General features: G+C 42.5%; 1 protein-coding gene across 3 annotated transcripts in view; it reads left to right on the top strand.

Annotated features, from left to right (window-relative positions):
* The first annotated feature begins 625 nt into the window (after positions 1-625).
* The window catches only part of LAMB3 (laminin subunit beta 3), a 100,069-nt gene continuing 88,602 nt past the window's right edge, over positions 626-12,092 (top strand). The window contains exons 1-2 of one of the 3 annotated variants that reach the window (XM_073542416.1): positions 626-728; positions 8,290-8,338. In XM_073542416.1, coding sequence (XP_073398517.1) covers positions 660-728; positions 8,290-8,338 — 118 coding nt within the window. In that variant the 5' untranslated portion in view covers positions 626-659. Of the gene's footprint in view, positions 729-795; positions 865-6,201; positions 6,336-8,289; positions 8,339-12,092 lie in introns of those variants that run through there. The other 2 variants (XM_073542417.1, XM_073542418.1) reach the window with 2 other exon arrangements.

Below are 12,092 nucleotides of genomic sequence, written 5' to 3'. Positions count from 1 at the left end.
TTATACCAGTAACGGGGGCAATGTATCTCACTATTGTGAGGTGGGCGGGACCTGGATGTGGCTCCTGACTCTCTCTTGGACCTAAATGTGGCTCATGACCCTTTCTCAAAGCTTAATGTGGCTCTCAAGGCAGAAAGGTTGGGGATCACTGAGCATTCCAGCAAAGTGGATGGGATTTATATAAATCTTATGCCCACAGCGCTTTTTTTAAAACGTATTTCTTTACGCATTTGTAAACTGACTCGTGGAGATGAAAAAAACAGCCGAAATAAACACAATAAAAACGCACTCCAAAACTCAATGAAAAGTAAATTAATTTAGCGAATTGGTGCAGGAACGTATTGAAAACCATAATACAAGTGTAAAAAGGGTTGAACAATGAAAAAAATTAGCTTGTGACATCTCAGTATTAATTGTTCTCAGAATTTGAAGAATTCTCTGTACAGGTTATAATAAATTGCATTTTTCTGATATTTATGAGCATTTTATGACTGCTTTTTTTTAGTGCCTATGGACACCCCCAGCTTTTGGTAGCTGTGTTTCCTAAAATTGTTTGTTTGCAGTAACTTAGGGAAGTGACTTCATTTTGGCTATGTGTAATAGAAGCAGATTTTCGTTACCTGAGTGCAGACGAGAGACACACCCTGGGAGGTGCAGCAATGGAGGCTCCACAGCGAGCAGTACAGGAAATCACCCAGTCAGATCATGAGATCTTTTCTACCTCCAGGGTATGTTATTTGTGTCATTAGGGTGGTGTCCTGTACTTCTTCTGAAATGTAACATTAACTATTTCTTCCCACAAGTCCTGCTCCAACTAGTATGGAGGATGGGGTTTGGTCATCTCTTTTGACTGTCAGATGTGAGGTAAATGAATGAGATTTAAGGCTCATGCAGATGACTGTAATAATCGTTTTGCTGAATCGCACTCGGACCAATGTTAATCTATGGGATCGTGCAAGTATCCAATTTTTTTCCTCAGACAGAGGTGGTCAGTGGAAAAGAAATCACTGCATGGCCAATGTTGATCCAATACTCGCATTGTACTTGGTCATACAAGTCAAAGAGTCTGTAGAAATATTGGACTGCATTTGGCTGACATCTAAGTGCAGTCCAATTTCAACAGACTGACACAATGGAGAAGATGGGAGACATTTATTTCTCATCTTCTCATCCAAGAGAATCTGATCACGTTGTGATCACACTATGATCAAATGCTGGTTTGGTGTTGTATTGGTCAGTTTTGTGGTTGCTTTGTCACCACCGTCTTTTTGTTTTAAACTGTGTGTATATATAAAATATTGAATGGCTTCCATATATTAGCCGCCTGAATAATGGTCTTTTCGCTGCTTTACATCTTGCAAAGACTGAAGCGGTTGAACTTCAGCAAGAAGGAACATGTGTACAGCAAGTTGATCTGACAATGCAGTGCATATGTTCATTCTTTTAAGTGTTTTTTAAGTGATTTTTAGGCTGTGTGCCCACGTTGCATTTTTTTAAGTGTTTCCGCAGCGTTTGTGCTGGCTCAGACGCTGCAGAAACGCTTAAAAAAGCTTCAAATTAATTTGCATGCGTTTTTGGCTTTTTGTGCCAATGCATGCGTTTTTAAACGCTCAGGAATCGCTTAGCGGCTAAAAACGTAGCATGCTCATTAATTTCCGCATTGCTGAGAGTTTTTAGCCTTCCCCAATGTTCCCAGAAAACACGCATCAAAAACGCGCAAGAAACGCGCAGAAAAAAGACGCGCGTTTTCTGGGAAGGGGATCAGTTTCCTGAGCGTTTAAAAACGCTAACGTGGGTACACAGCCTCAAGGCGAATTTCAAGCGGAATCCACTGAAATAGATGTCGTGAGCACATAACCTGAAAAAAAAAACTGTTCTTCTTGCCCAAAGCAACCAATTACAGTGTAGCTTTCATTTTAACAGAGCTGTTTAAAACTGAAAAGCTGAACTCTGGTTGCTTCCCGTGAGCAACAAAAAAGGCTGCCAATTATAACAATCTGGTAAAAAAAAACAGTTTTCAATAATGTAGTTATAGCATCCATTCATATATATTGCAAACAGTTATTCTTTAAAAAAAAAGAACAATAAAAAGTCCTAGAAAAATATCAAGTGAGGCCTCATATGGGAGTGGAATATCAGGTAAAGCGGACCTGTCCCCAAGTCAAAAGTGACCAGTTTTGCTCTTATTTTGTTCCTCCTACTATTCTGTTTTTTTATGTCTTTTAAGTCTGCCATATGGTTCTAGAGATGGACCTTTTATTTAGTGCTAATTTGTATAGTTTTACCAGGGTGTGTGACTCACTAGATTCTCTTGGGGCAGGGGTCCTCAAACTTTTTAAACAGGGGGCCAGATTACGGTCCCTCGGACCGTTGGAGGGCCGGAATATAGTTTAAAAAAAATTATGAATAAATTCCTGTGCGCACAATAGGCAGCACAGGTCCCCATTAGGCAGCACAAGTCCCCATTAGGCAGGTAGATGTCCCCATTAGGCAGGTAGATGTCCCCATTAGGCAGGTAAATGTCCCCATTAGGCAGGTAAATGTCCCCAATAGGCAGCACAGGTCCTCATTAGGCAGCACAGGTCCCCATTAGGCAGCATACGTCTCCAATAGGCAGGTAAATGTCCCCAATAGGCAGCACAGGTCCCCAATAGACAGGTAAATGTCCCCAATAGGCAGCATAGGTCCCCAATAGGCAGCACAGGTCCCCAAAAGGCAGGTAAATGTCCCCAATAGGCAGCAAAGGTCCCCAATAGACAGGTAAAGGTCCCCAATAGGCAGGTAAATATCCCCAATAGGCAGCACAGGTCCCCAAAAGGCAGGTAAATGTCCCCAATAGGCAGCAAAGGTCCCCAATAGGCAGGTAAATGTCCCCAATAGGCAGCACAGGTCTCCATTAGGCAGGTAAATGTCCCCATTAGGCAGGTAAATGACCCCAATAGGACCCGGCGGTGAAAAAAAAAAGTACTCACCTATGTCCCCCGCTGCTCTGAAGAGGCGCCCGCTCATCTCAGTCTTCTTCCTGCACAGGCACACAGGCGGCGTGACATCATCAGGCCGCGCAGGGGGCGTGATGACAATCACGCCGTCTGTGTGCACTGTGCTCTGCTGCATACGGAGGGCTGCGTAACACCTTTCCTCGGCGCCTCGTCCCGCCCGCGATTACAGGGCCCGCCGGCATTGAACTGCAGTGCAGTTCATGAGTTCATTGTCGGCCTGGCGGGGGGCCGGGTAAAAGTCCTTGGCGGGCCGCATGTGGCCCGCGGGCTGTAGTTTGAGGACCCATGTCTTGGGGCATGTTTTAGGCTGTTCTGCATTCTTACCCTGTGAGCCACACCCCCTTGTAAAACCCCTAAAAATTAGCGCTAAATAAGAAAGCCCCAATCCATGGAAATGTATGGTAAATTTAAAATAAATAAAAAATGGATTACTCAGGGTAGCAGCAAGAATAAAGTAAAAGCAAAAATTGATCACGTTTGACTTGAATGTAAGGGGTTGAAGTGCAGGAAGAGCCAGGGGGAGGGTTGCCTCCTCTGCCCCGTGCCCAGAACCATTGAGCAGGGCAGCAGGTTCACTAGGGGACAGAAAAGGAGTCGGATGCAGGAAGAGAGCCGAGCAGAGAGCGGGAAAAGTGCGTGCGTTTTCCTCAGAGCAGCCTGCGCAGCAGTCAGGAGAGGACGCGGACGCAGACCAGGAGAGAGACAGAGCTCCCATTCACAAGACAAAGACCAGGGTACCGCGCACAGAGACTGCAGACCGTGAATACATGAGACCGGGTGCTGCAGTGACAGTAAAGGTGCGTCCTGATCCCTGTGGAAAGACTGAGACCCGTGCAGAGGCGGAGGCATTGAGACTGTGGCTCAGATAGAGAATGAGGCCAGTGCAGAGACCATGGCCTGTTATGAGACTGTGCCCTGTGTTGAGACAGTGACCTGTCTAGAGATACTGACCCTTGTGCGAAGTCCCGGTAACTGTGGTGTCAGTGCGGCGCCCCTGATTCCTGTGAAAAGGCTTCAATGTAGAGTTGGAGAGAAGGACTTGGAGCAGAGGGGACCTCGTTTGTCAGTTCTCGGTTTACTCTGCATGGGCTTTAGATGGTTGGCCAATTCCACCAAAATTAGTGAGTCTGACCAACTTTTAATTTAATGTATTTTTTGACTAAAGCTGATTCTTCCATTCAGACAATTCAACCCTTATGCCAACATTGCCACTGCAGTCGTATGTATGATCACCAGGCTTGGACTGGCCCACAGGAGAGCAGGAGAATCCTCCAGTAGGCCCCTGTGAATGAAGGAGTCTAATTGAGTAGTGATATTACATGGCAGGAAAAGGTATAATCTAATTATTCCTTAAACAAGCTAGCCAAATTAATATTACATAGAAGCAAAAGTAAATTTGTGTCCTAAGGTCATGCTAATTTTTGCATGTAGCTGAACAGTGGGCCCCAAGAATCAATGTTACTGGTGGGCTTTTGCCAACCCAGTCCGACATTGGCGATCACTATAGATAAAGTTGAAGCAACTGTAGGAAGCCAAGAATAATCAAATGAAATAACAGGAGATTTATATCTGTGTTGAGGTAATTTGTTAATATAGCTTAGTTTAATAAATGTCTTTTTACCTCCTGGGTGACATGACCTGGATGTACTAACAAATCCTGGAAGACCAGATAAGCAGGTTACAAATCCTCATGTAAACTTTACCTGCCAGCCCCATCCTGCCCTGACATTACTTGGCACAACATTGTTCTTCATATAAACAAGGTAAAGTGGCACATTAGATGGCTAAAGAGTTTCTCTGGTTTCCATAGACCTCTGTTTCCCGCTACAGTTTTAAAAAATATATATTTGCTACACTCACTGGGTCCATCACTGATTCTGGTGTCTGTTACGGTCTGCAGCGCTGACATCATGTATACAGCACTGCAGCCAGTTAGCTCAACATCTCTCCCTGGTTTGATGGCACAAGCTACTAAAATCCGCTGAGCTCACTGCAGTGCCATTGACACTTCTTCTTCTTCTTCTTCTTCTTCTTCTTCTTCTTCTTCCTTTTGTTAAGAAGATAACATTTTTGGAAGATATATAGACATTTCATCATATTCAATTTGTGAAATAGTTTTTTACATTTTTGTCTCATTCAGCACCCCACTTTGTACTTACCTTCTTCATAAATAAAGTGATACATTTAGGCTAGCGTTGCGCACAGGCTCCCTTGAGTATGAATCGATGCACCTAATTTCTTAGCGCCATACACCACTTAAGGAATCGGGCACATTTCTTAAATGGTTTGTGCCTCCAGCAGAATTGTACTTCAGTCGGGTAATGTGGCGTAACTGGGGTCAAATTAAGGTGTTTTACTACAGAAAACTAGCAAAAATACCTCGATTAATCAAGGTCAAAGGATTTTGTTGCCTACAAACAGCCTCAGAAATGGGAAAAAAACATTTTTATATGTCATAAGTCATTTTAGAATTTTTTTAAAGTCCTTTTTTTTTTATATCGTTGACCGCCAACTCCCAATATGAATCCATAAATAGTATGTCAAATGTTATGCAAAGATATACTGATAGGGAATGTAGATTGTGAGCCCAATGGGGACAGTGCCGATAATGTCCGTAAAGCTCTGCGGAGTATGATGGCGCTATATAAGTGAGCAAAATAAATAATAGAAAAAATACAATGGTCCACATATGTGCAGAACCGTAACAGAATATTCTCTGTATTATGAAAAGGCCAAACTATATTGCGTCTCTTCTAATAACTTTGAGGTCCGACGCAAAAGAATCGAAGATTTTACTGTTACTTCCACTGAAGACTTTTGGTTTCTTCACTTATTGGGCTGCTCTAGTAAAGCTTTAGCCAGGGTGGAAACTTCACACCAACTGCCTATCTTAGCAGCCTCGTTTCATCGGTATATGTTGGAGAACGAAGAGTACATTCCAGCTCTTCTCCCAAAATGTGCAGTTTGCTCCTAAGAGCTATTGGCTGGTTCTCACCTGGGGGTGAATGATAGACCCATAATGAATAATTGTCAATGTGCCAGGAAGACTTGCACGCTACAGAGGTACAGTATTATATACAGTATCGTGTACCTGTACTGCCTGGAGTTGGAGCAGGCATGCTGTGTCTAGGATGAGGTATGTGATGAGTAACCGTGTTTGGGTGTGTGCGTCTGATGAGGATACTGACACACTCCCTTATCAGAGAGACTGCGGAGGCTTCTAGGTGAGCCCAGGTTTAAAAAGCCAGTTCCAGGAAGGAAAAGTGCAGTTGGGATTTGGGGTGGAGAAAGAGACAAGCTCCCAGAAGACGATATTAGAGAAAAGTGAAAGTCCAGGTGAGTCTCACAATGCTGTGAACTTTGAATAATAACTGTGCTTCTGTCTACAGGGAGCTTTACGGGACATCTGATACACATTATAGGGAGTTACCTAGCTGGCTCTTACGACAAATCAATGGATATATAATATATTGCTGGTCTGTTAGGAGGGTTCCTAACACTACTGAGCTCTGTGGAATTGACATACAGAACACAAGGATATCACTGGCACTTTTTAATCCCCAATCAACAAAATAGTCTTAAAGGATTTACCAAAAAAATCCATTGGTTGAGTTACAACCAGAATTTGACAATGTCAACTTTGTAAGTATGTGGATATTATCAATAGTGCCACGTCTCTATCTCAGGGTCTTGTGTCCTTATAAGGAGCAACTTTCACATTCTATGACTAAGGGCTTCAGCCAGAAACGTACATCAGAATGGGCATGGTTTTTTAATTGTTTGGATGCCCCTTTTTAAGCATGTGAAATAAAGTTACATATTTTTATCCATACAGCTATGTGGATCCTTTTCTTCCTTTTTTTGTCAAGGTGTAACTTTAGTGTGCATAACAAAGACTTTCCAGCCGAGTCTTGATTAAAATATTTCAAAAACTTTTATTCCTTGCCACTCACAATAACTCAAAGCTTGGTGTAATTTCCTATGCATTTCAGACTAAAAAAAAAGTCCTTACTCATGGATGGTGTCCTTATAAGATATGACTTTAGTGTGCCCGAAAAAAGTGTAGGTCCTGTGAATGATATCTGGCTTTCCTAAAGATACTCAAGATAGTCAACGACATTTGTTGGCAGGCCTAAACAATTTTTTAGTGGGGTTTGATGATAATCTAATGTCTATTACAAGGTATTGACCTTGGATTATAAGCGCAGCATGTACAAATTGACTGGACCTGCCAACAAATATCTAATGACCTTTAGGGTTTTTAGTAGACCATTTCATGATTAGTGACAAATTATTACCTGACCTGATAATCTCACCCCCAAAACACTAAAGGACACCGGAAAGATCCATAGAGTAATCTTGTCCTCTGGACAACTTGCCAATCCTAGATCTTTCTTCTAAATTGCCAGTTTTGATGCTCTCATATGAATTTCCAGGTCAAGTTATAGTAATTGCTATTTGTCTGCCATGTTTTTGCTATGTAGTTCATTTATGATCATGTAAGCACCAGGAATATAATCTATTACATTACATGCAGAGTGATTGCTTTGCGTCAACGCTGCTAACACAAGTATTCAAGTTAGATAAGTCATAATCAACTTGCTATAATTTACTTCTCCTGTCTCATTTAAAGGGGTTGTCCAACTCTCAGAATACTTTTTCTTTTACTTAAATGCATGTATTTTAGGCAAAAAAGCCATTTTTGTGATTGAGTTTCATTGAAAATTTTAAACCGTTTACTGCTTTGTTTCCCTGCATATTGTACTTTTGTGTGGTCTATGGTCATAAATTAGCTGAAAGGATCTCAGAAAAAGACATATAAAAAGTTACAGTAAAACTTCCCCGTCAGATCTCATAGTGGGCTGGCTGATGGAATCTCAATTAGCTCTGCAACCAGCAATGCACAGTGCGACATAGAGGCTATAGAAGGAAAATAGTCCAAATTTTTGATGAAACCAAATTGGAAAAATATGTCTTGGCACCAATTATACATGCATCTAAGTCAAAATAAAAAAGTTGTCTCAACATGTGGACAACCCCTTAAAAATAAGGAGCAAATCTGGTAAGTACCCCCGTCCATATTGATATCTATCTGGTTCCTCTGTGAAGCCACACATGTTGCATGGGCTCTGTAACTAGAGACTTTCTATAAAAGATATTCTGAATCAGGTTCTAGTTACACAGGAAGTTTATAGAAACATTTATAAAAACTTGTATAAAAACAGATGGTTCTCAGCAGTAAAGAGCAGGACAGAGAATCTTATGGCGTTATTCTGAATTTCATTCACAGGTGTTCAGAGCTCAGGAACAAAGGATGTGGTTCTGCATCACACTGCTAGGTAAGGCTTGGTACTATGTGCCTTCGGGGCAGACTATTCTCCACTAATTATACGTATTGTGCTTTTTATGGAAAATATTTTGTGCAGGCCTAGAATAGGAAACGTTTTAAGGATTCTCATGCATCTATTAAAGGGAACCTGTCAGTAGGTGTTTACACCCCAAAGTAACATCATCACGGTAAAGTACCTGTAATGATGATAACTTCCATACCTTTATATTACGATCCATGTCTCCGTGGTCTTGTAATCCATTGATGGAATTCTTATGCAAAATTTTCGGCTGAAAAAACGATAAAATAGTTAAAAGCATACTTTGATGACTCAAATATGCAAGGAAAAAAAGGGCATCATGGGCATCAGATTTCAGAAATCTTGATCACTTTGTTGGTACTGTAAAATGCTGCATTTTTTCTCCCTTACAACAATTGGCAAAAATGCCCTTAGTTATCGTTGCTAAACTTTATTGATTAAGTCATGTGCCTTTTTAGTTTATCGACTGTAAAAGCACACTAAAAAATGCATAGATATTACACATGATCTTTCTTCATGTCAGCAAAGTCTTTGGAGAAAAATTTGTAAATAACGCACCAAATACTTATCAAGGGAACTTAGTCTAAGGGCTCATACTCACTTGCGAGAGACTTGCATGAATCTCATGCGAGTATTTCGCATGAAAACCCGGCATTGCCGCCGGCACTCGTACCGGAGCGTGCGGCTACATGTGTTTTTTTTGGCGTTTTTTAATCGTTTTTACAGGCAAAAATGCTTAAAAAGCGCTTACAAGAAGCATCCCCTACATTTTAATGAACTCTGCACTTTTTGTGCATATTGATGCGCTTTTTATTTGCGAAAAAAACGCATCGTGGTAAAAAACGCAGCATGCTCATTAATTTTGAGGAAAAATCCGCATTTCTAACTATTTTCTATGAGACTGGGCACGCTCCAGAAAAAAACGCGTAAAAATCACGCAAAAAACGCACGGGAAAACATGCGGAGAAAAACGCGCGTTTTCTGGGAAGGAGTCCGGTTTTCAGTCAGGAATTTTCTGTATAAGTGGGTACATAGCCTTAAGGCTATATTCCCAAGCATGTATACAGTCATACAGGTGCTGTTCCCTGGAGTTTTTGGCTGGGTAGGTATGTAATCACAAGCCACATCCAATAGCATCAGACATATGCACAATGTAGAGGTGAAGCCAAGTTCTGTACGCCTCAGTTTTACTGCGCATGTACCGACTGTGACTTATGACACCCGACCTGGGGAATATCAACTAAACAAAAAAGAATGACTTCTCCAATGGACAGCTCAGATCCCATATACAAGCTTGGAAATCCAGTCTTCAAAGCTTTTTTTTCTACAAACAGTATGTGGCGCCCCCAGGAGTATGGTCGCCACAGTGGCTTTGCCTTCCTCCAGGGGAGGGTAATGCCAGGCTTGGAGGCAATGATGGGTCTCTCTCGCAGTCAAACTATGCATGCAACACAGTTCCACTTCAGGCCAGCAGGGGGAACTCTGAACAGGGATTAAGGGGAGGAGTGCTCTCTGAGGGCCAAGAGGAAGGAGTGGTTAGTTAGTCTGCAGAGGGTGAAGTGTGCAGACGTGTGGAAGGAGCACTGAGATAGAGCGGAGAGGACGAGCTCATCTCTGGAGAGAGCACATGAACTGGAGCCTGGTCTCCATGGTTGTACAGATACTAATGGTCCTGCAACAGACACCAGAGGAGTAGGAGGCTGTAAATGCCCTGCTCCCATCTAAGACTTGAGGGCACAACAGCAGCTTGGATAGTGAGCCCGGACTCAAGAGTGAGGAGTCCCCAAGATAGGCTACAGCTGTGTGCCGTGCAAGTGAGATTCTTGAGAACGTGAAAAAACATGAAAAAAAAATGAAAAAAGCATATACAGAATGGGAGGAATAGGCCTAAGCAACAGCACATGTGAAAAAGACTTGGGTATACTAATAGATCACAGACTGAATATGAGTCTACAGTGTGATGCAGCAGCAAAAAAGGCAAATGCAATTCTAGGATGTATTAACAGAAGTATACAGTCTAGATCACGTGAAGTCATTATTTCCCTCTACTCCTCTTTGGTCAGACCTTATCTGGAATATTGTGTCCAGTTTTGGGCACCACATTTTACAAAAGACATCAACAAACTGTAGCAAGTTCAGAAAAGAGCAACCAGAATGGTGACCGGTCTGCAAACCCTGTCTTATGAGGAAAGGTTGCAGGATTTGGGATTGTTTAGTTTGCAAAAGAGAAGACTGAGAGGAGACTTAATAGCTGTCTACAAATATCTAAAGGGCTGTCACATTGTAGAAGGATCAACTTTATTCTCATTTGCACAAGGAAAGACTAGAAGCAATGGGATGAAACTGAATGGGAGGAGACACAGATTAGATATTAGAAAAAACTTTTTGACAGTTAGAGTGATCAATGAGTGGAACAAGCTGCCACGAGAAGTGGTGAGTTCTCCTTCAATGGAAGTCTTCAAACAGAAGCTGGACAGACATCTGACTGGGATGATTTAGCGAATCCTGCTTTGAGCAGGGGGTTGGACCAGATGGCCCAGGAGGTCCCTTCCAACTCTACGATTCTATGATTCTATGATTCTATAACATCTGTCCGGAGGAACTCCAGTGTAACTCAGTAATAGGAGATCTTCACATTTAAAGGCGCTAGTAAGGAGACTGCACAGCCCATCTGCTGAGAGAGAATCCCTGAATTGCTTCCAGGCTAGCCTGCTCCAATACCATCTGTAATCCGGACCTGGACTGCATTTATCAAGTAAAGGTACAGAAATTGCACCCCGCTGTGTCTTGTCTGCTTTCTACCTTTCTGGCACTGCTACATCCCCGTGCCAACATCATCTACACTGCCCTGGGACTATAACTTCACCTGTGGGGAGCTTTTACATCTTTGCTGCACCATACCATCAGTCCCAGCGGATCTGCATGCAGCGTTGGCTTAACACCTCCCTTGCCGAGCACCACAGGTGGCATCACGAACTATTCATCTAACTACATTCCACCATTCACATCTTCCTATTACTTGGGCGCCCAGGGCCACGGACCGGGTCACCGCTGCTGTGACACATCCCGCCGACACCGGCCCGGTACCAAGTACCCCACAGCCCTGGGAGGGCGACCCAACTATACCTGACTGAAATGGAAAAAATCATTAGGAAGCTCTTAGGGTATGTACACACGTTGCAGATTTTTTGTGGATCCCCAGCGGATTTTCCGCTTGGAATCGCTGCAGATCCGCAAGTGTGAGACCAAACAATGTTATTCAATGAGAAAAAATTGCTGTGCACATGCTGCGGAAAATTCTGCACGATATCCGCAGTGGTTTATTTTCCGCAGCATGTCAATTCTTTTTGCAGATCCGCATGCGTTTTACACCCATTGAATTAATGAAATCCGCAGTGGTAAAAACACATGCTAATCCGCAACAAATCCGCACTAAATCCGCACAAAAAAAAGTACAAAATCCACCAAAAAAAAGGGATTTTTACCTGCATTTTCTGCCAAGACATGCAGATTCCGTGCAGAAAATTCTGCAGGCAAATCTGCAATGTGTGCACATACCCTTACTGTCTTGGCCAATGGTGGCCTGAGAACCTAAATCTATAAACGGCTCCCTTGAGGGATCATACTGAAAAAATCCAACAGGTATGAACTGGGATATAAACTGGTGTACATGCAGCATGTAAGTGCATGTTGACATTGGCCACTAAACAGAAAAAAACAAAGA

The sequence above is a fragment of the Dendrobates tinctorius genome, unplaced genomic scaffold (assembly GCF_039654945.1).
Source record: "Dendrobates tinctorius isolate UK_male_01 unplaced genomic scaffold, ASM3965494v1 ptg000127l, whole genome shotgun sequence".
Classification (NCBI taxonomy): domain Eukaryota; kingdom Metazoa; phylum Chordata; class Amphibia; order Anura; family Dendrobatidae; genus Dendrobates; species Dendrobates tinctorius.
This window is presented reverse-complemented; position numbering and strand designations above follow the sequence as displayed.